Below are 24,177 nucleotides of genomic sequence, written 5' to 3' on the forward strand. Positions count from 1 at the left end.
TGTTGTGATTGAAAGCATGTGAACAAGACCGTGGGAATAAGCACAAACGTGAGAAAGAAATTAGAAAATGAACCACTTGCTGGCTATGCATATATTTTACAACCAGTAAACCCCTTTAGCTACTTCAGGATACTTCAAAACCACAGATTTAATTGTGAACTAGCAAACTAAATGTGATGGAGTGATTTAATTTAAACGAAATTCAATCAGTGATACATAATGCGGTCTCAGTTTTATAGTGATGATTGCCGTCATTCATCATAAGGAGACCAAAAATGCAAACTTGTGTGGTAAGCATCTTGTGACAACGTGAATTTAAATTGAAAAGACGTTTTGTAGTAGGCTATACGTTAACGTTCACGTTAAAAATGATTATTCGTGCTCTCTTATAGATTTGTTAGCTCGTTAAGCGTGGTGTATAATCAGTCAGATGTTTTCCAGTTATGGTTCATTCAACACATTTCAAATATTTGTAAAAATACGATTTCATACAGTCAAGCAGATGCTCTGTGAAACAAAGTAGTGACGTATGTTTGACGAGGCGGGGAGAATTTCACTCAATTGTGTGTGATTTGCGGGTCGATTGGGGAGGGAGAGGAAGCGGGGGGTTGCATACTAGTCGGTCCTCCTACCGTGTATAAATTCTCCAACCAAAGCGTTTTTCTTCCTCTTTCTGTTACCTGGCAAAGGGGAGCAGCAGCTGAGGAGTGATCTCTCAATCTTGGTAAGTTCTTTCTCTGTTGGTTAGGCCTTGCTTTTTAATACTGTCAATTATCGTCTTTTAGTGAACTTTTGGACAATTTTGAAAAAATTTCTTCAGGTTGATGGTTTCTAGTAATTTTTCAGCGTTGGTTCGTTACTCTGCGTGTTCTTACCACTTATGGTCTCTACAATGGCTTTCTTTTTGATTATGTGTTCTTAATTGAGGTTCCTTTTTAATTAGTAATATATTTAGAGGATATTTGGGGTTTAATGCCTTTTTCAATTATTTCCGTGAACGTTTATCTCTCAAAGAATGGGAACCGGGAAAAGAACAAAGGCACTGAGAGACTTGAAGTCGCGGGCCTGTTAAAAGCCTTACACACGTTCTCGCATCCAACAACTGTTATCAGTGACTGGAGAGCCAGATGTCTGCATCCTTATGGATTCCTTTCAGACATTTTGGATTTTTTCCTGTAACTTAATACCGCGCTACTCCAAAGAAACACGTGTCGCAGTTGCCTTATGATGAACTAGGCCGGTTCAAACTCGGGGCCATCTACCTGTTAAGAAATCCCCGCTCGAAAGTTTTAATAATGGAAAGTCTGTACGTCACTCATGCCTTTTTATTCAACTTGACTTTTCCTTTTTTAACACAGAAACTAATCAATCATGGGAAAGGAAAAGACCCACATTAACATCGTGGTTATTGGCCACGTCGACTCCGGAAAGTCCACCACCACCGGTCATTTGATCTACAAATGCGGTGGAATCGACAAGAGAACCATCGAGAAGTTCGAGAAGGAAGCCGCTGAGGTGAGAGTTTTAACACTTGTGCTGATTGTTTCGTGAATTTTTGTGAACCGCTTGCGGCACAACTCCGAGTAACAAGAGCCAAAATGGCGGCGGTAGCACGCGTTCCTGGGCTCAAGCCGGCTGGGTGTGGGAGTGGGCGGAGTTTAAGCGGGACTTGCTATGACGTTGCAGATTCTGTAATGGCGCCTTGTAGGCCGCTCAACATGTGCGCTGGTTCCATTCAACCTTTCAAGCAGTTCTATTTCCACTATTTAACTTCTCAGATCACTTGTGGTTCAAGCTAAAATTTAATATTTTATATCAAAACGTTAAAAAATGATTAAATGCCACCACTTAACTTTTTTTAATTTCTGTTTGCAAAACAGATGGGCAAGGGCTCCTTCAAGTACGCCTGGGTGTTGGACAAACTGAAGGCCGAGCGTGAGCGTGGTATCACCATTGATATCGCTCTCTGGAAATTCGAGACCAGCAAGTACTACGTCACCATCATTGATGCCCCTGGACACAGAGACTTCATCAAGAACATGATTACTGGTACTTCTCAGGTATGGCCACACTCCACCCATGCAGAACTGTGCTTTGACTAATATGTTAGGGTGAGGTTTGACTTAATGGATTTTTCCTCTCCTTCCAGGCTGACTGTGCCGTGCTGATTGTTGCTGGTGGTGTCGGTGAGTTCGAGGCTGGTATCTCCAAGAACGGACAGACCCGTGAGCATGCCCTCCTGGCTTTCACCCTGGGAGTGAAACAGCTTATCGTTGGAGTCAACAAGATGGACTCCACCGAGCCCCCTTACAGCCAGGCTCGTTTTGAGGAAATCACCAAGGAAGTCAGCGCCTACATCAAGAAGATCGGCTACAACCCTGCCAGTGTTGCCTTCGTCCCAATTTCTGGATGGCACGGTGACAACATGCTGGAGCCCAGCACAAACGTAAGTTTGTCTATGCAGGGATTGTGGAAAACGAATTCCATGAGTGGAAAAGCTTGTTCGGTGTGCTTGTCATCACATCTAAATTGACTCTGTCTGTTTTTAGATGGGCTGGTTCAAGGGATGGAAGATTGAGCGTAAGGAGGGTAACGCTAGCGGTGTTACTCTTCTTGATGCCCTGGATGCCATTATGCCTCCCAGCCGTCCCACCGACAAGCCCCTCCGTCTGCCACTTCAGGATGTCTACAAAATTGGAGGTTGGTATAACTTGTCAAATTTTTCAAGTTTAAACCAAAACGCTTGGATTTGGTTTTTAACGCTCTTCCAACTTTACAGGTATCGGAACTGTGCCCGTGGGTCGTGTGGAGACTGGTGTCCTCAAGCCTGGTATGGTTGTGACCTTCGCCCCTGCCAATGTGACCACTGAGGTCAAGTCTGTTGAGATGCACCACGAGTCTCTTGCTGAGGCCACTCCTGGTGACAACGTTGGCTTCAACGTTAAGAACGTGTCTGTCAAGGACATCCGCCGTGGTAACGTGGCTGGAGACAGCAAGAACGACCCCCCTCAGGAGGCTGGCAGCTTCAATGCTCAGGTTAGGCTTTCTCCCATCATCTTGGTCACCAAGTCACTTGAATTCCAGGGTTAATTGTGAACGCGTGTACTAATTTCTTTGTCTTTTTAGGTCATCATCCTGAACCACCCTGGTCAGATCTCTCAGGGCTATGCCCCAGTGCTGGATTGCCACACTGCTCACATTGCCTGCAAGTTTGCTGAGCTCAAGGAGAAGATCGACCGTCGTTCTGGCAAGAAGCTTGAGGACAACCCCAAGGCTCTCAAATCTGGAGATGCTGCCATTGTTGAGATGATCCCTGGCAAGCCCATGTGTGTGGAGAGCTTCTCTACCTACCCACCTCTTGGTAAGTTCATGTCATGCTAATCCACTCTCTTGCATCAGTATCGGTTGCTGCTTTTGTGAAGAACTTGGTGCTAATCGTTCTCCATCCACAGGTCGCTTTGCTGTGCGTGACATGAGGCAGACCGTCGCTGTTGGTGTCATCAAGAGCGTTGAGAAGAAAGTCGGTGGTTCCGGCAAGGTCACGAAGTCTGCACAGAAGGCCGCCAAGACCAAGTGAATATCCCTCTATCAAGCCGTTCCAAAGGTTGCGGCAAGTTCTTCCCAACCTCCTGGAATTTCTCTAAACCTGGGCACTCTACTTAAGGACTGGCTTATGCTGATTAAAACCCATCGGAAAAATTTTCGCAGGAAAGGAAACCAACTTGGATTTAAATGTGGCTCCATTTATTGACTGATAGTGCCTCTTTCAGTTGTTAAATTTGTGTTAATGGTTTAGAACTGCACCTGATGCCACAGTAAAATTTGGAAAGAAGCTGCTCAATAAACTAATAAAGGTATTAAAAATTGAAATTGCGCTTCGTCTCCTGTCATCAATGGGGAACTGGGGTGGGATTCGGGATGAGCAACTGTAATATGATTTGTCATGGTCTCGCAGCTGTTTTAACACGTGCTGCAGCCGGGTTTCTTCTACAGCGTGTCTGCTTTACTGATGTCTTCTCCTCCAATCGCAACTAGTGAATCCACAGCAAAGCTACCAATGGTACCCCTCATCTGAGCAGTATCTATGTGGTCTAGGTGTTTTTTCATATCCCACCCCTGTCTGAACCCGTATAAATTTAGACGGCCAGTGTGACTCGTTCCTTTCTCTCCAGTCTGCTCGGGGCTGTCTGTAGTGCTTGTAGTCAGGTAAGTTTATTATGGACTCATTTAATTCATACTTATGGAGTTGCTAGGCTATATGTTATAAGCTAAAGCATTCAAGTGCATTTAAAATATCAAGGCTGTCTAATTTTTCATAGTTACATTTTCAGGGTAGCTGGTTTGGACCAGGCTCATTTTTGCTTTCAGGATTCTTTTAAATCTCTACTACCTCTTTTCACTGACATGCATGTAGAGAGCATAAAGTTATTGGCAAAGCTGGAGAGAACATGGCTGGTGCTGTCATTCCAGTCCTTCAACATGGAGGACACGAAGTGAATAGAGGGAGGGGTGGGTGTTGCCAGATCAGGCAAAAAGAAGCTGGACTGGAGAAAAAATGGAAATAAGGCATTTGTTTAACGAAAAGGCAGGTTTCTAATTTAGTACTTGATAACGTATTATGGAAACGATGTTAGGGTTAAACGGTGTGTGTGTGAGAATTTCAACAGCTGCGGTTGATTAATCACAATTATTTGTGCTGTGTGAACCAAGCTTTAAGCAAACCTCCCCGAAACTGCGATTATATCGACTCGCGACTTTACAATCTCGTTTTATTATATAATACTTAAATTCTTATAGCATGCGGACATGGCAACCGATGGTGCGCGTTCACGCAGAGATTACCCTGACTGGAACGCGCGCACACGAGCCTGTTCGCTTGATTCGGTTTGACCGTTGTGAATTTATTGCCAAAATTCCTTGAATACTTTAAAAGACCGGGTAATGTTGGCGAAACTAAACCCAGCAATGTGTTTCCACAGTAAATTGACAACATGGGTAAGGAAAAGACTCATATTAACATCGTGGTTATCGGCCACGTCGATTCTGGCAAGTCCACCACCACCGGCCATCTCATCTACAAATGTGGGGGCATCGATAAGAGAACCATCGAGAAGTTTGAGAAAGAAGCAGCTGAGGTACGTCATTACAGCCGGGTGACTTCCGATGACTAATGTGTGTCGATGACAAGTATATTCTGGGCGTGTCTTATTAAACAACATGTGCTGTGAGCGACATCTACAGTTTAGTTGTATCGGACTCAGTCAGTTCTAAATGTACAAACTGACTGCCTACATTTTTTTTAATCCAAAATACAGCAAAAGCAGTAATATTGTGAAATATTTTTAGTATTTAAAATAACTGCTTTCTATTTGAATATATTTTCAAATGTAATTTATTCCTGCGATCAAAGCTACATTTTCAGCATCATTACACCAGTCTTCAGTGTCTCATGGTCCTCCAGAAATCATTCTAATATGCTGATTTGCTTTTCAAGAAACGTTTTTTTAATTTCCTTAATATTTAAAACAGTTGAATACATTTTTTCAGGAGTCTCTGATGAATAGAAAGTCAAATATCAGCCTTTATCTGAAATTAAAAGCTTTTGTAACATTATACACTATACCATTTAAAAGTCAGTATACATTTTCTTTCTTTTTTCTGAGAAAGAAATGATAGAAATGAATACTTTAGCAAGGATGCTTTAAATTGATCGATATGACTCTGATCATAGTGATGATAAAGATGATAAAGATATTTACGATGTTACAATAGATTTCTATTTCAGATAAATGCTGTTCTTCTGTACTTTCTATTCATCAGAGAAACGTGAAAATTGTTTTACTTTTCAGCAGTATTAATAATAAATGTTTTTCAAGCAGCAAATCAGAATATTAGAATGATTTCTGAAAGATCATGTGACTGGAGTAATGATAAAAATTCAGCTTTAAAATCACAGGAATAAATTACATTTTAAAATATATTAAAATAGAAAACAGTTATTTTAAATAGTAAAAATATTTCAAAATGCAAAACTGTTTTTGCTATACTTTGGATGAAAAAAATGCAGGATTGGTAAGCAGAAAAATCTGAAAACTTTTAACTGGTGGTGTATATGCTTGCATTTTTATTACAATATAATCATTTATGAAATGGAAAGAATTATGATAATTAAAGCAGTCCCATTAATGCATCACTTATAGATGTTATGTTTAAAAAGAAGTTCAATTGTAATGCAAGCTATTATTTCTATCTATCTATCTATCTATCTATCTATCTATCTATCTATCATCTTTTATTTGTATATATTATTATTTTGAACATTCTGTCTCACAAACATCTCAAATATGCCTGTAGATGGGCAAGGGCTCCTTCAAGTACGCCTGGGTGCTGGACAAACTGAAGGCCGAGCGTGAGCGTGGTATCACCATTGATATTTCTCTCTGGAAATTCGAGACCAGCAAGTACTACGTCACCATCATTGATGCCCCTGGACACAGAGACTTCATCAAGAACATGATTACTGGTACTTCTCAGGTAGGTTATTTTTTGTATTACAACAAACCTATCACAGGTTACTGTGCATAATGATTTTGTTGTTGCATTATTATTGTTTAAATATAAATTTTATGATTTTTTCCTCTCTCCTCCCAGGCTGACTGTGCTGTGCTGATTGTCGCTGCTGGTGTTGGTGAGTTCGAGGCTGGCATCTCCAAGAACGGACAGACCCGTGAGCATGCCCTGCTTGCCTACACTCTGGGAGTGAAACAGCTTATCGTTGGAGTCAACAAGATGGACTCCACCGAGCCTCCCTACAGCCAGAAGCGTTATGAGGAGATCACCAAGGAAGTCAGCGCCTACATCAAGAAGATCGGCTACAACCCCACCACTGTTGCCTTCGTCCCAATCTCTGGATGGCATGGAGACAACATGCTGGAGCCCAGCACAAATGTGAGCATCTGCTTTTTCCTGAATTGGAAGGGTTTCGTTAGGGTTTGTGATCATTGCATTTGTTCATGCTTTTTGTTTTGTATTTTCTTTATGGACAATAGATGAGCTGGTTCAAGGGATGGAAGATTGAGAGGAAGGAAGGTGCTGCCAGCGGTGTTACTCTTCTCGAGGCCCTGGACTCCATCCTGCCACCCAGTCGGCCTGTTGACAAGCCTCTTCGTCTGCCTCTGCAGGATGTGTATAAGATTGGAGGTAGGCATTTAAAACCAAGCAAGGTGACTGAATTTTAAAATAATTTTTTTTCATGTGACCCTGTACCACAAAACCAGTCATAAGGGTCAGTTCTTTTGAAATTGAGATTTATACATCATCAGAAAGCTCAATAAATAAGCTTTGGTTTGTTAGGACGGGACAATATTTGGCTGAGATGCACCTATTTGAAAATCTGGAATCTGAGGGTGCAAAAAAATCAAAATGTTGAGAAAATCGCCTTTAAAGTTGTTTAAGTGAAATTCTTAGCAATGCATATTACTAATAAAAAATGCAGTTTTGATATATTTATGATAGGATATTTACATCATATCTTCATGGAACATGATCTTAACTTAATATCCTAATGATTTTTGGCATAAAAAAATAGATCATTTTGACCTATACAATGTATTGTTGGCTATTTCTACAAATATACCTGTGCTTCTTACGACTGGTTTTGTAGTCCAGGGTCACATATATTTATTTGTTTTTATTTGTAGTTTTTGTTTTGCTATGTTTTCTAGTTTCACTTTTTGTTATTACATCAGTTTTAGTTTTTAGGGCTGCCATAGCTGATGTGGCAACTGGTGTAATTAAAAAATGCTTTCATTTTCTTTCTGCTTCATTTTCAGTTTAGTGTCATTGCAGTGATTCTCAAACAGGGCTTAAGAAAATTTCCAAGAGGCATCAAGATGACTTTAAAATAAGACAAAACAAGCATTAAAAAGCCACACTAACTAAATATATAAAGATATTTCTTTCTTCATTTGGTTCTTTCTTTAAAGAACCTTGGAAACCTGTAAATATGAAGGATTTCTAGATCTGGAAAAGTCATGTAAATTAATAAAATCTTAAAACTCCATGGGTGTTTTTAAAATATTTTAAGAAATCCTAATGCTTAATCCTTATCAAGTAATTCACAAACAGCATTTTCATGTTTAATGCAGACATTTTGTAAAAGCTTTATAATATCCACCTTTTTCCTCAGTGCGGAAGTAAGCCTATGGGTGAGACTTCCAGTTCATTATCTGCTATAGAGAAATAACGTGAAGAATAACAGAATGCAAAAAATGGTAAAAAAAAGTTTGCTTTACAAACCATTGTGCTAATAATGCATTAAAACAATATGGTTAGACACAACAATTTTCAATATCAAGCAGTAAAATGAGCTGTTGTGTACAGCTAAAAATAGCTGGACGCGGATGAGACCAGAAGCCAGACCCATAAAATTTACAAATGACCATGCCCGCTCTTACGTGAAAAATAAGGTGGATACCATGAATCTAAAATGTAAATGATTGTGCAGACTGTTGTAGTTAGTTTTGGAGTAATAAAAATAAATTTAGTACTTCCAAGTTATGTTGGTTTTATTTTTCATTCGGCTTAACGGAAGCAATTGCTACAGTTTTAGTTTTCATTTCCAATAACAACATGCCCTTCAATTTCATTCATTCACAATTTTTATGTCGGCTGTCACTCAAACATTGTGTTTCCCTCAGGTATTGGCACTGTGCCTGTTGGACGTGTTGAGACGGGAACTCTGAAGGCTGGTATGGTTGTGACCTTCGCCCCTGCCAACGTGACCACTGAGGTCAAGTCCGTTGAGATGCACCATGAGTCCCTCGCTGAGGCTCTCCCCGGTGACAACGTTGGCTTCAACGTTAAGAACGTGTCTGTCAAAGACATCCGTCGTGGTAACGTGACCGGAGACAGCAAGAACGACCCCCCTCAAGAGGCTGCCAACTTCACAGCTCAGGTTAGATATAAGTAATAGAATATTATCTGCATGATGTTCATAATATGAAGTGCTTCATTGTTTACCCTTCATTCTTGCAGGTCATCATCCTGAACCACCCTGGTCAGATCTCTCAGGGCTATGCCCCAGTGCTGGATTGCCACACTGCTCACATTGCCTGCAAGTTTTCTGAGCTCAAGGAGAAGATCGACCGTCGTTCTGGCAAGAAGCTTGAGGACAACCCCAAGGCTCTCAAATCTGGAGATGCTGCCATTATTCTTATGGTTCCTGGCAAACCCATGTGTGTGGAGAGCTTCTCTCAGTACCCACCACTGGGTAAGTATCATCATGAATGTTATTTTATTAAATGTTCTGCTTTAATTTGAACTCCTTACCATACCATTTCTACTTTTCAGGTCGTTTTGCTGTGCGTGACATGAGGCAGACCGTCGCTGTAGGTGTGATCAAGGCTGTTGACAAGAAAGCCTCCAGTGGTGGCAAGGTGACCAAGTCTGCTCAGAAGGCCGCCAAAACTAAATGAATCATCCCGTCAGACACCCAGCAAGCCTCATTGACATCCTACACTGCAATGTCTCAGAACCTGAGCACGGTTTTAAAGGACTGGCTTATGCTGATAAAAACCCACCGTAAAAGCTTCAGAAGGAAAGGAGGAAACCATGTACTTCTGAACACCTTAGGAGAAAACGATTATAAAAATAAACAATGATCATTCATCAGTTGTGCCATTATTATTTCTTGTCAAAGTCAAAGCATTATGAATGGGTTTTATTGTAAGTGCATTCATAAATAAATTCTTTTTGAACATGATAAATATAATTAAGATTCTTGTTTTTGAACATTTGAATTGTGAAACTTTCAGTGTTATTAACGTTGAAAAACATAAGCTGAAAGAAAATAAAATGCAAATATTAGATTTAACACTTAAAAAATATAGCTGATGTCAAAAGTTTACATCTGCAAAAATGGTAATTATTTTACCAAAATAAGAGGAATATATATAATAATATATAATATATAATAATATATATATATATATATATATATATATATATATATCATTTAGTACTGCCCTTCAGAAGCTACAGAAGATACTTACATGTTTCCAGTAGACAAAATAAGTTTAATTTACCCTGATATTCAAATTCAAAAAGTTTACACCTCTGGCTCTTAATGCATTGTGTTTCCTTCTGGAGCATCAGTGAGAGTTTGAACCTTCTGTAATAGTTGCATAAGAGTCCCTCAGTTGTCCTCAGTGTGAAAAGATGCATCTCAAAATCATACAGCCACTGTTGGAAAGAGTTCAAATACACAAAAATGCTGAAAAACCAAAGAATTTGTTGGACCTCAAGGATTTTTTGAAGAACAGCAGGCGGTTTAATAAAAAAAAAAAAACCTGTTTTTAAAAAAAAAAAAAAAAAAACAGCTGTGGATCATTTAAGTAACAACAGCTTTTAGAATCAAGTGCATGTAACTTTGAACAGGGTCATCTTTTTAATTATCTTTTTCAGGTCAGTACTAAATAAAAAATAACATGCATTTTGTGTGATCCCTCTTATTTTGGTAAAATAATGAACATTTTGCAGATTCTGCAAGGTGTATGTAAACTTTTGACCTCGTCTGTATATTTGTGGCAACTAACTGAAATGTTTAAGCTGAACTACTAAAATTACTAAAAATATAAAAATAAATAAAAACTAATTCAAAATGTTAAAACATACTATAACAGTATAAAAATAATACTAAACTACCGTCATGTACACACAGTGCAGTTTTTGGCTAAAAGATATTTTTGCTGGTAAAAAGAAAAGCAATTATTCATTCTTTTATTTATTAAAATTCAGCCAGCTGTTTTTAATTTGACAGTCTGTTGTTGTTGTTAAAGTCTCAAAAAACATTAAAGAAGACAGAAGAAATTTGCATGGAACAGCCATCATTCAAATGCATTTAAGCTGTGTGCCAACGCTTTTAAAACCTCTAAAGGTTAACCATGTACACCTTGATCAGGATATTACAAAAGCCTAAGGCCTTTGTACATAAAGATGTTGCTTTTAGCTGATACAGTACATCTGTACACACATCACCTGCTTCACACATGAACAGGTAAACATCAGGCATAGATCTGTTCCTTAAGTTTCGGTTTTACATCACTGGAACACAGTCACACCCTGAACCTTTTACTGTAAAGCGAAAGATCATGTGATGTGGCGGGGAGGAGCTTAGAATCAATATACTTGTGCTGTTTCTCTGTGTTAATAGATCAGATTGTCTAGAACAGGAAGTGGGTAAGTCTGGATTCATGCATATCACTGAATAGCACGCTTGTGAACAGTTAAATAAGTGTTAAATACATAATGTTTGGTTTTAGAGTATGTCACAAAGTGAACTAGCTTAAACAGTCCTGTAAGTTTTAGTAAGTGCAGTGAAATTTTTCTGTTCTTGTTGCAAAATACACACTTCAAACGTCTCTGAGGTTTTTAGCAGTTTATCATTTCTTTTGTTTTCTATTCCTTTTTTTCTAGGCTTTGGAGTTCCTGTTATGTTCTTACTTTTAAATCTTATGAAAGCCATAAAACAGGGTGTAAAGCTCTCTGGTGTTACACAACCATCTGTAAAACAATAATGATATCAGCATTGCTAGTTGCTAGTCCATTACTCTCTGTTTATGATTTTAATTGACATGGTTGTGCACGAGAAGATCTTTAAAGAAATAAGCACATCTAGCACATTGCCATTCATAATTCATTTGCATTTATACTGCATTCAAATTTCAGACTGGATCGAACATCAGAACGGAGGAGCAAACACTGTTTATCTGAATTTGGGACTTGCACAGCACAATTATGGAAAGTCAAAGGAGCTCAAGTAATGAGGAGGATCTTTACTATGCTGCTTTTTGATCTATAGAGAAGCAATACACTTGCTTATACTTGTTTTGTTATCTTAAAGTTGGAGATGATTCTTCCATTTTGCCCGAGCTGGACCGCTTGATCAGACAGAGAGGTCGAGATCTCCGGTTGCGTAAGCTTGACCAACAGAAAGCTGTGAAGATAGTAAACAATCTGATCGACAGCCTGCTGGAATTCCTGAAGAATAATGAAGAGCATCCCTTCTTCAGAGAGGTCTCAGTTCTCACCAGTGGCAGCTATTATGAGATGGTGAAGGTAAAAAAAAATTAAATGATAGTACTGAAAAATAGATAGAGTTGCCCAAGTTTGAATCAGATATTGCCCATAACTAAAAGGGATAGTTCACCCAAAAATGAACATTCTCTCATTGATTACTCATCCTTGTGTTGTTCCAAACCTGTAAGAGAATCATTCAAGTTTGGAACACAAATTAAGATATTTTTGATGAAATCCGAGAGCTTTCTGACCCTGCATAGACAGCAATGCAACTGACACATTCAAGACCTAGAAAGGTAGTAAGGACATCATTAAGATAGTCCATGTGACATCAATGGTTCAGTCTTAATTTTATAAAGCTATAAGAATACTTTTGTGTGCAAAGAAAACAAAAATTACAACTTTATTTAACAATTTCTTCTCTTTTGTGTCAGTCTTCGACGTACATGTGTGGCGCTGCTGACGCAGAAGCTGGCGTTCATAGCTTCATCAAATTAAGGTTGAACCACTAATGTCACATGGGCTATTTTAACAATGTGCTTAATACCTTTCTAGCCCTTGAACGTGGTAGTTACTTTACTGTCTATGCAAGGTCAGAAAGCTCTTGTATTTCATCAAAAATATCTTTAATTTGTTTTCAGAAGTTGAACAAAGGTCTTCCGGGTTCAGAATGACATGAGGGTGAGTAATTAATGACAGAATTTTAATTTTGGGGAGAACTGTCCCTTTAACATACACTACCATTTAAAAGTTTTAAGATTGATTGGTTTATTTATTTATTTTCCCCCTGAAAAAAATACTGTTATTTAGACATATTAAATTAAATTGATCAGAAGTGACTGTAAAGACGATTATAGTGTAACAAATTATTCAGTGTTCTAATTAACTGAACCCTTTAGATGTCACCCCCTATTTCTGAATAAAGACGCGAAAGTGCATTATCCAAACTTAAATTGTTTGAATTCTTCAACACTTTTGAATACAGACATAAGGTTGGAAGTCCTCCTACTTTTTAAAGTAGACAATCAACAGATTACAGAAGTGGAATCATTTCAAAATGTGAAAGTATCAAAAAGTTATAGAAGTTAAAATTTACTGTACTAACATTTTTGAATTTTATATAAATACGTATTTTACAAAACAGGTTTTACCCTAAAATTGCTATAAAATTAAAGCTATGTGTTTAAATAAGGTATGTACCAAATTTGATGTTGATATTAAAAAAAAATTAGTTTCCTGTGAGATTTCATTTAGGGCATTATACCACACCACAAACAGCCACCAGGTGCCATCCAAACTCCACTGAAACGTCTTTTTTTTTTTTTTTTTTTTTTTGATGCATTTTTCTGTCACAAAATATGGAATCTTAAGACTCGAGACCTTTCCGACGATAGGTATTTTGTCAAGATTATAAAAAGTTTTAATTGTAAAATACCGTAATTGACACTTGACACCTCCTCTAATGGTGAGGAGACCGCTAAAAGATTTTAAAGTACAATTTCCAAGGTAACTCAATGTCTGATTTCAATTGGGTCTTAACGGGATGATTTTTTTAATTTGTTTTAAAAGATTAGTTCACTTCCATAACAAAAATGTACAGATAATTTACTCACCCCCTTGTCATCCAAGATGTTTATGTCTTTCTCTCTTCAGTTGTAAAGAGGTTATGTTTCTTTGAGGAAAAACATTTCAGAAATGTTCTCCATATAGTGGACTTCTGTTGTGTCCGCGAGTTTGAACTTCCAAAATGTAGTTTAAATACGGCTTCAAAGGCTTTATATAATCCCAACCAAGAAAGAATGGTCTTATCTAGCAAAACGATCAGTTATTTTCTAAAAACATTTACAATTTACACACTTTTTAACCACAAATGCTGGTCTTGTTCAGCTCTGCCATGCACATGTGTACTTTGTGCACTCCAGTTCAAGACATAAAGTATGTCGAAAAACTCCCATTTCATTTTCTCCTTCAACTTCAAAATCCTACATTGTTGTTTTACCTTTTTTTTGTAAAGGGCATTTAACCTTTTTTTGCACGTTCACCAACAAGACAATTTTGAAGTTGGAGGAGAAAATGGCTTCTGAAAATTCAGCTTTGCCATTACATGAATAAATTACATTTTAAATATATTACAAAAACAGTTGTTGTTTTTTCCATTGTAATGATATTCAACAACATTACACTTTTTACTATATTATTGTATTTCTAATCAAATGAATCCAGCATAAGTCTTCTTTTAAAAAATGGTACCAAACTCAAACTGCTGAACGATAGTGTTATAATCGTCTTAAAGAACAAAGTATGACTAAAATTATTCATGAATCTTTGGAATAATGGAATGACAAACTATAATTTTATCACCAACAGATCAACAAGCCCAATGAGTTTGACATTATGCTGAAACTCAAAGTCCCAAGGCTTGTGTTGTCAGAACTGGAAGAATATCAAGGACTGTTTTATAAGATAAAGCTTTACAAATCCACACGAACTGAAATCCAGCACTTTCTTCTGGAAGATGGACTAACCGTCTCAGCCACCAAAATCAAAGCAGAAATGCAGCGCTTGGTCCGCAAATTCATTACCAGCCATTTTCAAGGTGTGTTTTACTGATCTGTTTCTCAACAGCATGTACACCATGTTTAGACAGCTTTTCATAAAATTTTACAATTCAAAAATTTTGGGGTAACATTTTTGTTTGTTTTTGAAAAGGCTGCATATACATATGCAGAATCTGCAGAATGTTAGTTATTTTACCTAAATAAGAGGGATCATACAAAATGCTTATTATTTTTTATTTAGTACTGACCTGAATAAGATATTTCACATAAAAGACATTTAGATGTAGTATAACTTTGAGATTCATCTTTTCACACTGAGGAAAACTGAGGGACTCATACATAACTATTACAAAGGGTTCGAATGCTCATTGATGTTCCAGAATGATACACAATGCGTTAAGAGCCGGGGGGTGAAAACTTTTGGAATTTAAAGATCAGGGTAAATTTAACTTATTTTGTCTTCTGGGAAACATGTAAGTATCTTTTGTAGCTTCTGAAGGGCAGTACTATATAAAAACAATATATTTAAGCAAAATAAGAAAAAATACACATATTCATTTTGTTCAAAAGTTTTCACCCCTGGCATCAGTGAGTGTTTGAACCTTCTATAATAGTAGTCCTTCAGCTGTCCTCAGTGTGAAAAGATGGATCTCAAAATCATACAGTCTTTATTGGAAAGGGTTAAATTCACAAAAATGCTGAAAAACCAAACAATTTGTGGGACCTGAAAGATTTTTCTGAAGAACAGCAGGCAGTTTAACTGTTCAGGACAAACAAGGGACTCATGAACAACTATCACTAAACAAAAAAACACAGCTGTGGATCATTCAAGTAACAAGACAGTATTAAGAATCAAGCGTATGTAAACTTTTGAACAGGGTCATTTTTATAAATTCAACTTTTATGTTCTCTTGTGGACTATAATGTCTTTTATGTGAAATATCTTATTCAGGTCAGCACTAAATAAAAATATCATGCATTTTGTATGATCCCTCTTATTTTGCAAATTAACATTTTGTAGATTATGCAAGTTGTATGTAAACTTTTGACCTCAACTGTATTTGATACAAAAACAAAGTAAAAGCAGTAATATTATGAAATATTATTACCATTTAAAACTTAAAAAAAAAATATTTTCAAAAATCATTTTGAATGAATTTTCAGCAGTCATTATCAAACTTCAAAAAGATAGTGTATAACTTTAAGACTATGCTTTTGCCACCCGTTCACAGGTGAAGGTTGGGTGATACAGAGAAATCTAGTAAATTCGCCGGCGGTGACCCTTGAATTTAAGCCGAAAGAGAAAGACGATGAAGTGATGTCTGTAGATATCGTACCTACTCTTGAGGTACCACAAGGTTGGCCACAAGCAGCACGGGCAGGTCCCAACATAGACAGATGGCTTGGAAAGAAATGTCGTCGCCAGTTTGTGAGTAAGGCTGTGTATTTTGTCCCAAAGAGACCAAAAGGAAGAAACCTCAAAGATGATGCCAAAGGTATGCTGGCACAATACATACTCAGTCATTACAAAAACATTTCTTTCCTTAGCATATAAAATTGATATATCTGAGATACTCATTTTCAGAGAGCTGGCGAATATCCTTCTCTCACATTGAAAAGGAAATGATGCAGTTTCATGGCAATAAGAGGACATGCTGTGAGGGACATTCCAATAAGTGTTGTCGGTATGAATGAACACTCATGTTTATAGTGGGTTATATCGTAGATTATTGTGTTGATGCGTCTAACATTTTCTCACCTGTCTTAGAAAAGTTTGCTTGCGGCTTCTGAAGTGTCTGATTGAGGGGCTGAAGCAGAAGTATCCCAAAGAGCTTGAGCCTCTGTGTTCCTACCATGGGAAAACAGCCTTCTTCCACGTCCTTTCAGACAGAGTGCAGGATTCCCTTTGGTCACCAGGCCAGCTATCCGTCTCCTTCATGAAGGTCCTTGGATACTTTGAGCGATGTGCACTAAATGGTTCACTACCCCATTTCTTTGTCCTCGAGCATAATCTTTTCTCCCCACCTGCATTTCCCAAGCGAGCTCTTGCATTTCTGACCAGTGTTCTGAGGGAGCAAAGAGAATTAGGGCTTCCTGTCTTGAAGGTGCCAAGTCCTACCACTGCTCTGGTTCCTGACACTGATGCTGTGAGTCACCCAGTCAGTGGCACAGACAGTATTGTTGCCTTTGAACGTTCTTTTAAGCATGTATATATATGCTTACTGGCTGTTATTGTGTGTGTAGGAATTGCATGTATATTTAAAAAATGAATGTTTTTTTTTTTTGTAATGCTCTCTGAATATGGAGAGGTAAACATTGTGCAATACAATATTACTTTAAAATAATTTTTTAATGAAAAGGATCATCCGTTGCCATTTGCTTAAATTATTTTGTGTTTTATCATAAATGTACAGGGAAAGCAGCTTTTGTAAACTCTCCTTATATGGAGCATTGTGAACTCTACAAATAAATTTATTTGCAGTGTCATATCATATTTAACATATTTGACAATAACATATTTCATTTCCATATTCTGACAAATAAAATTCATCAGAGAATTCTGAAAAAATGTACTCAACTGTTTTAAATCCTGAATAAATGTACTCAACAGTTTATATATATATATATATATATAGTTATTTTAAATTATTTTAAATAGTAAAACTATTTCACAATTTTACTGTTTTTGCTGTATTTGGATCAAATAAATGCAGGCTTTGTGAGCAGAAGATACTTCTTTAAAAAAAAAAAAAAGTAAAATCTTATTTTTCAAAAACTTTTGGCTGGTAGTCTGTATGAACTGGATATGAAGTCTGATTTCATGAACTTCTATTTTGCTGTGTTAAGGACCAAATTAGCAATTTAGATTAGGGATGGATTATTGTTCTTTAACAACAAACTGATTGTTCAGCTGACTAAATGTCTTTCTGAAAACAAAAACAAACAAACAACACTTTCAGTGGACAAACATTTAATAAAACAGTTTTAAAACATTTAATTTGCGGAAGTAACAAGATGTGAATATAGTGTGTGCCATTGTAAAGACTGTTAATCTATTCCTCACAGCCTGGTTTTCATCCATATTAAATTCAATACTGTGTTTAACTTGACTAAGGTCTGTGACCTAAAAGACAGTCCTCTCTGGACCTTAGTCAGAGTAGATGCAAATACTTTGCAGTGTAGACATGAATTCCAAATGTTTGTATTGTTTTAAGGTTATAAAGTTGTAGTCAAAAGTTTACATACACCAAAAATTATGGGCCCCAATATGGTTCAATAGAAAGATCAGATAGAAATCCCTGATAATGCATTCTTTGACTACGATTAAAGATAAAATTACCAATCCATGGAATAAGGCTGTGTCTCACTCCAAGGTCCATCAGGCTAAACTAGATTGTGAGTTGTGGAATGGTTCTGTCAACTACCAAACTGCATAGGGTCTAGATTTGGGTTGATGTTGTTCAAGATTCATTGCTCAACAAATTTCTCGCCATTTTTTGACAACTGAGATGTTAATGAAATTGGCCTCAGTTCCTCAATATTGGGGTGGGCGGGGGGGGATTTTGGTATAGGTACAACAGTAGCCTCTTTCTATTGTGTAGAAATAACACCTTCCGCAAGGGCGCTATTAATGATGTCATGAATGGGGTTGCTGATTTCACATGCAAACTCTTTCAATATTCTTGGAGGGATCATGTCTGGGCCAGAAGATTTATGACAATTAACGGAGGACAGTCTTCTATACGCTTCCCATTCTGACATAGTAGGCGAAGGTAGGGATGGGAGGTAAGAAGGTAAATCAGCACACTTAAGGGACGGGAGAGATTGGGATACCTTGACTAACTTTGTGTTGATCACATTAAAAAATCTTGGAAAATCTTGGGAATTAATTCCCGGAACTTCAATTCGATCCATCTCTTTCACAGATCCACACATTGATTTAATTCTGCCGTGCCAAGCCTTCGGACCCCTTTTTATTTTACCTTCCACTTTGGATTTGTAAAAGTATTTTTTAGCCACACATATTTCTCTTCGGACTTTGTTTCTGTAGAACCTTGATAGAGCACTTGATTTCTTCACTTGAAGGCTTTTTGTCTCAGACAGATTAAGCGCTTAATCTTTGCAGTGATCCATGGTTTGTCCAAGGGATACATTTTTACAGTCTTCATTGGAAAATGTCGGTCAATTTCAGGCAAGATAGTATTATACAAAGCATTAGCTTTTTCATTAGTACCTTTTACTTCATTTATGTCCTGCCATGACTAAGTAGTAATCTATCTCCCAAACTCATTCAGACCAGATTCTCGCATAGGTTGTATTACTCGCTTAATGTGCTGAGGGGGTCTTACTTGTGCTTTAGGGCTCCACGGGACACACATATGATCTGATGAACTAACAGGGGGGAGACTTTCAGGTTTCTTGTACACTGATTTCATGTTAGTGATAATCATGTCAAGAATCGCTTCACCTCTAGTGTTATTCTGGACAACCTTGTTCGTCCTGAATAGTTAAACTACCTGCTGTTCTTCAGAAAAATCCTTTAGATCCCACAAATTGTTTGGTTTTTCAACATTTTTGTGTATTTGAACCCTTTCCAGCAATGACTGTATGATTTTGAGATCCATCTTTTCACATTGAGGGACTCGACAACTGAGGGATATGCAACTATTACAGAAGGTTACCAAACGCTCACTGATGCTCCAGAAGGAAACACAACGCATTAAGAACCGGGGGGTGAAAACGCTTTGAATTTGAAGATTAGGGTAAAAGTAAATTATTTTGTCTTCTGTGAAACATGTAAGTATTTTTGTAGCTTCTGAAGGGCAGTACTAAATGAAAAATATATGATATTTAGGCAAAAATGTACACATCTTCTTTCTGTTCAAAAGTTTACATCCCTGGCATTGTTTTTCATGTATTTTGTATGATCCCTCTTATTTTGGTAAAATAATTAACATTTTGAAGATTCTGCGAGCTGTGAACTTTTGAATTCAACTGTATGTCAAATGTATTTACCAAGGTACACAAAAGTGCAACAAAAATTAACTGCTTTTTTTCTGTATACTGTACAGCAGGGATGGACTAAAAGAGTACAACATTGTTTTTTCAAAGATGTGAATAAAACAAAGATTATTGGAGTATGTTTAAGAAGAAAATACTATTTCAGATTTTTCTTCTTCAGAATTTCATGTTTAATTCAACAGAATATTTTTGTGAAATATTCTAGCAGTTTCTGAGTGGAAATTGTTTCTTCAGTTATTTTTCAGTATATAATTTGTTATTCTGAGAAAGTAAATATTTAAGTATTTAACTTTGTATTTTTGACCAAGGCACAGCTAGATGGATTTGATAGAGTGAAACTGAATAAACGTGTAGGCTATTACTGAATTGACCAAATAATTACATAATCCTGTATATATGTATAAATAATGTATCTTCTGTCCTATTGACAACTATTTTCCCTTCACCAACTTGTTCTCTTTTTACCAAACTTCGACTCTAATTTTGAAGTCTTTAAATATTAGCCTACCGGACGTTCGTCCTTCAGCGCGAGGCATGCTGGGCGGTGTAGTTCTGTGGACTCAAAATGCAGCATAAATTCTCTGCGCCGGAAGTATATCGTCCTCTTCTTAGTGATCAAACATGGCGGTGAGTACAGGAGAAATTGTGACCATGAAGGAGTATCATTAAAATCAACAAACATCTATCTGCTTGCATGCAATAAACACGTGAAGCACATCGTTATCAGTCCCTATTGCTGTGAAGTACAGAATAATGTCAGTATTTGTGGCCAGAATGATTTGATGCGGCAGATTTTGGCGTTAGCTTCAGAGTGTGCTGTAGTGCCGAGATGGCACGTCATTGACTAGCTTAAAGTTACAAATGTGCTTCCAGTACTACATTTACTTTGTTTTTGTGGAAACGACAGGGTCCGGATTAATAACCGGCAGCTCCGTTGTATGTAATGTTAAATATTGATCGTTTTTTGGCTTATATTGCCATGCTAGTAACGTTAGCTTTGCGAATGGTGGATATGTCCGGGCATGTTAATTTCGGACCCATGGCCATAATGTAGCGGCTAATAGTTTTTTAAGAGTTTGCCTCTTGTTTAGCACCTAATTTTTTAAGAGTTATGGCTTTATTTTGTTAGTTAAAGAGCTGGAGAGGTTTGTGAAGGAACCGCTTTCATGACCGCTAACTTTTGGGCTGTATGTGATTGTACAGGACCAGAGCGAGAAGAAGGAGAACCCCATGAAGGAGCTGCGCATCCGCAAGCTGTGCCTGAACATCTGTGTTGGTGAGAGTGGTGACAGACTGACCCGTGCCGCTAAGGTGCTGGAGCAGCTTACAGGCCAGACTCCGGTCTTCTCCAAGGGTAGGTGTATATTTCCATCTCTTTCTATCGGCTGTGTCTTATGAATGTGGATTTATAGTCCTTGGTGTTAAAGTGAAATTAAGTGAATGTGTCTCCCACCAGCCCGCTACACTGTGCGATCCTTTGGTATCCGTAGAAATGAAAAGATTGCAGTCCACTGCACTGTCCGTGGAGCCAAGGCTGAGGAAATCCTGGAGAAGGGATTGAAGGTGAGAGAAATGTTTGGTCTTTTGTGTGCTGACATTAGCCAGGGCTGTACCTCACTCATAGTCGGGTGTTGTTCATGGATGTTGTATTGTTTGTAAGCAGATGTTTATTTATGTGTGTTTTTGTGAAGGTGCGTGAGTACGAGTTGAGAAAGAACAACTTCTCAGACACAGGAAACTTCGGCTTTGGTATCCAGGAACACATCGATTTGGGCATCAAGTACGACCCAAGCATTGGAATCTACGGCTTGGACTTTTATGTGGTGAGTTGCCTTTTATTAATCCAAAAGGGTCACATTTATGCGTCTGTTTACATTACTTTACATTACTTATTTTGTTTAGAAGTTTTAGTTTTGAGCTAGTATTTTATTCTGCCACTACACTTGTTCATATGAATATCTATTATAAAACCAACAAACAAAAGTACTAATTTTAGGAAGGGCTTCCTGATATGCTTTAGGCTGTCTGAAATTAAAAGTTAAAGCAAATAAGCCTCAAATCTGTGATATACAGTGATTTTTAGAATAGCTAAAACAGAGCAGAGTACTAAAACCAGTAACAAAAAGGTAGTAATTTACTGATGATTACTAGTCAATAAATTGGATAAAGCAAGCAATGGATTTTTCACATTTCCAGATTTCTCAGCAGCAGAAGTCATCATAATTGGGTGAACTTCTACAATGGTGAATTGGAGACATCATCAAATATATTTTGCGTTGCCATTTTCTCAAAAATCAGAAGGGATAAACTTCATGGTAGTGTTACATTACTTTCAAAAAGAGGAGAAAAATAGACTGATAATAGCAGTTAGAGGGCAAAATGTCAAAATTACCTTCACTCCCATAGACATAGTAAAAAAAAAAAAACACTCCAGCAGTGGTAACTAGTTTTTTGTAATTTGATATAATGCCAAGTATTATAAATGTGTATAAAAATGAATAAAAAAACAGGGTTTTTGATGGCCGTTAAAACAAAGTATACAGTAGTCAACGTCAAAGTTGTCCTAAAACCAAACCAATACCTGTTCTTGTCTTAGGGCAATTTTTTTTTTTTTTAAATCCACTTCAAATGGTGAATACAGTAGTTCTTAACCGGTGTGTAGCAGAACGGTTCTTGAGCAGCGCACAGATGCTGTGGTTTAGTAATACTGATGTAAAAAGGTGACGGGTGAATGTATATGAGTATTTTATAATGGCTTCAAAAGCAGTTCAACCAATAATATTGTCTAGAAGTATCTATATTTTAACAGATTTTTTTATGAATTAGTATTGGTTGTGGTGCAGTAAACATGAAAGCTATCAACATTGAACCTTAATCTGTAATTTCATTGTTGTTTGTTGAATTATGAATAAGCATTTTTAATTCTGTGTTCACTGTAGGTTCTTGGCAGACCCGGTTTCAGCATCGCTGACAAAAAGAGGAAGCAGGGCCGCATCGGCGCCAAGCACCGTATCCGCAAAGAGGAGGCAATGCGCTGGTTCCAACAGAAGGTGTGTTTAAATGGCTTATACCTACATTGATTCAGTTCCCAAACACTCTGTTCAAGCAGATGTACAAAATTGTAGCTGGCCTTGTTTGCCTCGCCACACAGTGTACCAATCTTCCCTTTACATTTTAAAATTGATTTTGGTAGACCTACTTAATATGCCAGGACGGTTTGCTCTTTATGCACTGGTAGCTATTTTTAGAGTACACATTTTTAAATGATAAATCACGCTGTCGTTAAATTATGCGGGCTGTATTATTGATGAACTGAAGTGTTTTCCAAGGCAGTTAAAATGTTTCTATACACATAAGACTGTGTTTGAGTGGATATTCAGCGTTTTCTTTATTTCTAAATGTGCTTACACTTGCTTTTTTGTCTTTCAGTATGATGGCATCATCCTCCCTGGCAAGTAAAGGACCACCTTTTTTCCCCAGTTTGTAACAAACAAATAAAAGAAAAGCCCAAATGTGATGCGGTCCATGTGTCTTTATTTGTGTGATGTACAATACTGGTGTTGCTCACTTCACATAGTTTGTATTATTGTGGCATGCAAGTTCTCAGTGAAGATTATAAAATATGACTTGTTTGAACTTTATAGTAAGTCATTTAAACTGAAATATCAGCTGTGTTTATTTAGGTGGTACAAATTTTAGAAAGAGCTTGTCACTTCATATCCTTGGGTGTGACCTTTTTAAATGTAGAGCAGTGGTTTTCAAACCTGTACTGGAGGCCACCCCTGTTTTGCACATTTTGTATGTCTTGCTTATTAGATACGCACAAGTCAGGTCTTGCAGTCTCTGTGAATGAGCTGATGATTTGAATCAGGTGTGTTAGATGAGGGAGACATGCAAATGTGCAGAGCAGAGGTGCCTCCAGGGCAGGTTTGAAAAACACTGATCTGAACATTTGTGTGATGTGAAGTGCTTTTTGAAGTGCATGCATTTCATTACCAAGACACTAGCTTTTGACAGTTGGGATGGTTTGTGATTTTAATGTTGTAGTGAACGTGCTAAGGAAAGAAGACATACCGTTTGTTTTTCTTAAGTTTTATTCAGTGAAATCCCAGCGATCTAGTACTAGATACACTTCAGACTCTCCAGTCAGTCACATTTTTGCTGGTTCTTTCATAAGTTTTGTTTTATCATATACCATTATAGATAGTTGTTTCATAAATACCATTTAATATAACTAACCATTTAAACACAAATGGGTTAATCAGGAAAGATGGTAAGCATCATTTTTTTTTTTTTTTTAATTCATGACCAGTCTAAAAATCATGTTGGTTAAGATGTGTGGTAGTATTCATGTTCTTCAGTGGGGAGCATCAATGGTTTGGTGTCTGAGAGGGGGGGATTGACTTTGGATTGCACCTCCTTGCATATAAAAAAAATAAGTACCCCTGAACAACTTTTGCAGCTATTGGGTTTGGTTATTAAGAGCGAAAACTGATAATTAAAAAAACAAAACAATAAA

General features: G+C 37.4%; 4 protein-coding genes across 5 annotated transcripts; all 4 read left to right on the forward strand.

Annotated features, from left to right (window-relative positions):
* The first annotated feature begins 567 nt into the window (after nucleotides 1–567).
* Nucleotides 568–3,874, forward strand: LOC127182414 (elongation factor 1-alpha). Its single transcript, XM_051137715.1, has 8 exons — nucleotides 568–724; nucleotides 1,359–1,515; nucleotides 1,881–2,060; nucleotides 2,150–2,446; nucleotides 2,550–2,700; nucleotides 2,780–3,036; nucleotides 3,127–3,361; nucleotides 3,453–3,874. Exons 2-8 carry the CDS (start codon nucleotides 1,372–1,374, stop codon nucleotides 3,575–3,577), a joined length of 1,389 nt encoding a protein of 462 aa, XP_050993672.1. The 5' UTR covers nucleotides 568–724; nucleotides 1,359–1,371; the 3' UTR covers nucleotides 3,578–3,874.
* A 208-nt stretch (nucleotides 3,875–4,082) lies between these two features.
* On the forward strand, nucleotides 4,083–9,672 carry LOC127182415 (elongation factor 1-alpha-like). Its single transcript, XM_051137716.1, has 8 exons — nucleotides 4,083–4,206; nucleotides 4,980–5,135; nucleotides 6,355–6,534; nucleotides 6,652–6,948; nucleotides 7,050–7,200; nucleotides 8,700–8,956; nucleotides 9,037–9,271; nucleotides 9,352–9,672. Exons 2-8 carry the CDS (start codon nucleotides 4,992–4,994, stop codon nucleotides 9,474–9,476), a joined length of 1,389 nt encoding a protein of 462 aa, XP_050993673.1. The 5' UTR covers nucleotides 4,083–4,206; nucleotides 4,980–4,991; the 3' UTR covers nucleotides 9,477–9,672.
* A 1,524-nt stretch (nucleotides 9,673–11,196) lies between these two features.
* LOC127182416 (cyclic GMP-AMP synthase) lies at nucleotides 11,197–17,230 on the forward strand. 2 transcript variants are annotated; one of them, XM_051137719.1, is made up of 7 exons: nucleotides 11,197–11,238; nucleotides 11,728–11,818; nucleotides 11,903–12,117; nucleotides 14,446–14,674; nucleotides 15,869–16,132; nucleotides 16,222–16,321; nucleotides 16,405–17,230. In XM_051137719.1, exons 2-7 carry the CDS (start codon nucleotides 11,797–11,799, stop codon nucleotides 16,904–16,906), a joined length of 1,332 nt encoding a protein of 443 aa, XP_050993676.1. In that variant the 5' UTR covers nucleotides 11,197–11,238; nucleotides 11,728–11,796; the 3' UTR covers nucleotides 16,907–17,230. The 2 variants fall into 2 exon arrangements, with proteins under 2 accessions (XP_050993676.1, XP_050993674.1); XM_051137717.1 differs by lacking the exon at nucleotides 11,197–11,238 and having other exon boundaries at nucleotides 11,251–11,818.
* A 2,965-nt stretch (nucleotides 17,231–20,195) lies between these two features.
* On the forward strand, nucleotides 20,196–23,175 carry rpl11 (ribosomal protein L11). Its single transcript, XM_051136413.1, has 6 exons — nucleotides 20,196–20,285; nucleotides 20,862–21,012; nucleotides 21,115–21,221; nucleotides 21,350–21,481; nucleotides 22,598–22,708; nucleotides 23,088–23,175. Exons 1-6 carry the CDS (start codon nucleotides 20,280–20,282, stop codon nucleotides 23,115–23,117), a joined length of 537 nt encoding a protein of 178 aa, XP_050992370.1. The 5' UTR covers nucleotides 20,196–20,279; the 3' UTR covers nucleotides 23,118–23,175.
* The last annotated feature ends 1,002 nt before the right edge of the window (nucleotides 23,176–24,177 follow it).

This window comes from Labeo rohita, chromosome 19 (genome assembly GCF_022985175.1).
Source record: "Labeo rohita strain BAU-BD-2019 chromosome 19, IGBB_LRoh.1.0, whole genome shotgun sequence".
Taxonomy (NCBI): Eukaryota; Metazoa; Chordata; class Actinopteri; order Cypriniformes; family Cyprinidae; genus Labeo; species Labeo rohita.

Bases quoted from the DNA above. Each gene is read 5' to 3' on its own strand.
- LOC127182414 (XM_051137715.1), top strand. From the start codon at position 1,372: ATGGGAAAGGAAAAGACCCACATTAACATCGTGGTTATTGGCCACGTC. The intron at 1,516-1,880 runs GTGAGAGTTTTA...TTTGCAAAACAG, and splicing joins TCGAGAAGGAAGCCGCTGAG to ATGGGCAAGGGCTCCTTCAA. The intron at 2,701-2,779 runs GTTGGTATAACT...CCAACTTTACAG, and splicing joins GGATGTCTACAAAATTGGAG to GTATCGGAACTGTGCCCGTG.
- LOC127182415 (XM_051137716.1), top strand. From the start codon at position 4,992: ATGGGTAAGGAAAAGACTCATATTAACATCGTGGTTATCGGCCACGTC. The intron at 6,535-6,651 runs GTAGGTTATTTT...CTCTCCTCCCAG, and splicing joins TGATTACTGGTACTTCTCAG to GCTGACTGTGCTGTGCTGAT. The intron at 6,949-7,049 runs GTGAGCATCTGC...TATGGACAATAG, and splicing joins TGCTGGAGCCCAGCACAAAT to ATGAGCTGGTTCAAGGGATG.
- LOC127182416 (XM_051137719.1), top strand. From the start codon at position 11,797: ATGGAAAGTCAAAGGAGCTCAA. The intron at 12,118-14,445 runs GTAAAAAAAAAT...TATCACCAACAG, and splicing joins GCTATTATGAGATGGTGAAG to ATCAACAAGCCCAATGAGTT. The intron at 16,322-16,404 runs GTATGAATGAAC...CACCTGTCTTAG, and splicing joins CATTCCAATAAGTGTTGTCG to AAAAGTTTGCTTGCGGCTTC.
- rpl11 (XM_051136413.1), top strand. The intron at 21,013-21,114 runs GTAGGTGTATAT...GTCTCCCACCAG, and splicing joins GACTCCGGTCTTCTCCAAGG to CCCGCTACACTGTGCGATCC. The intron at 21,482-22,597 runs GTGAGTTGCCTT...TGTTCACTGTAG, and splicing joins ACGGCTTGGACTTTTATGTG to GTTCTTGGCAGACCCGGTTT.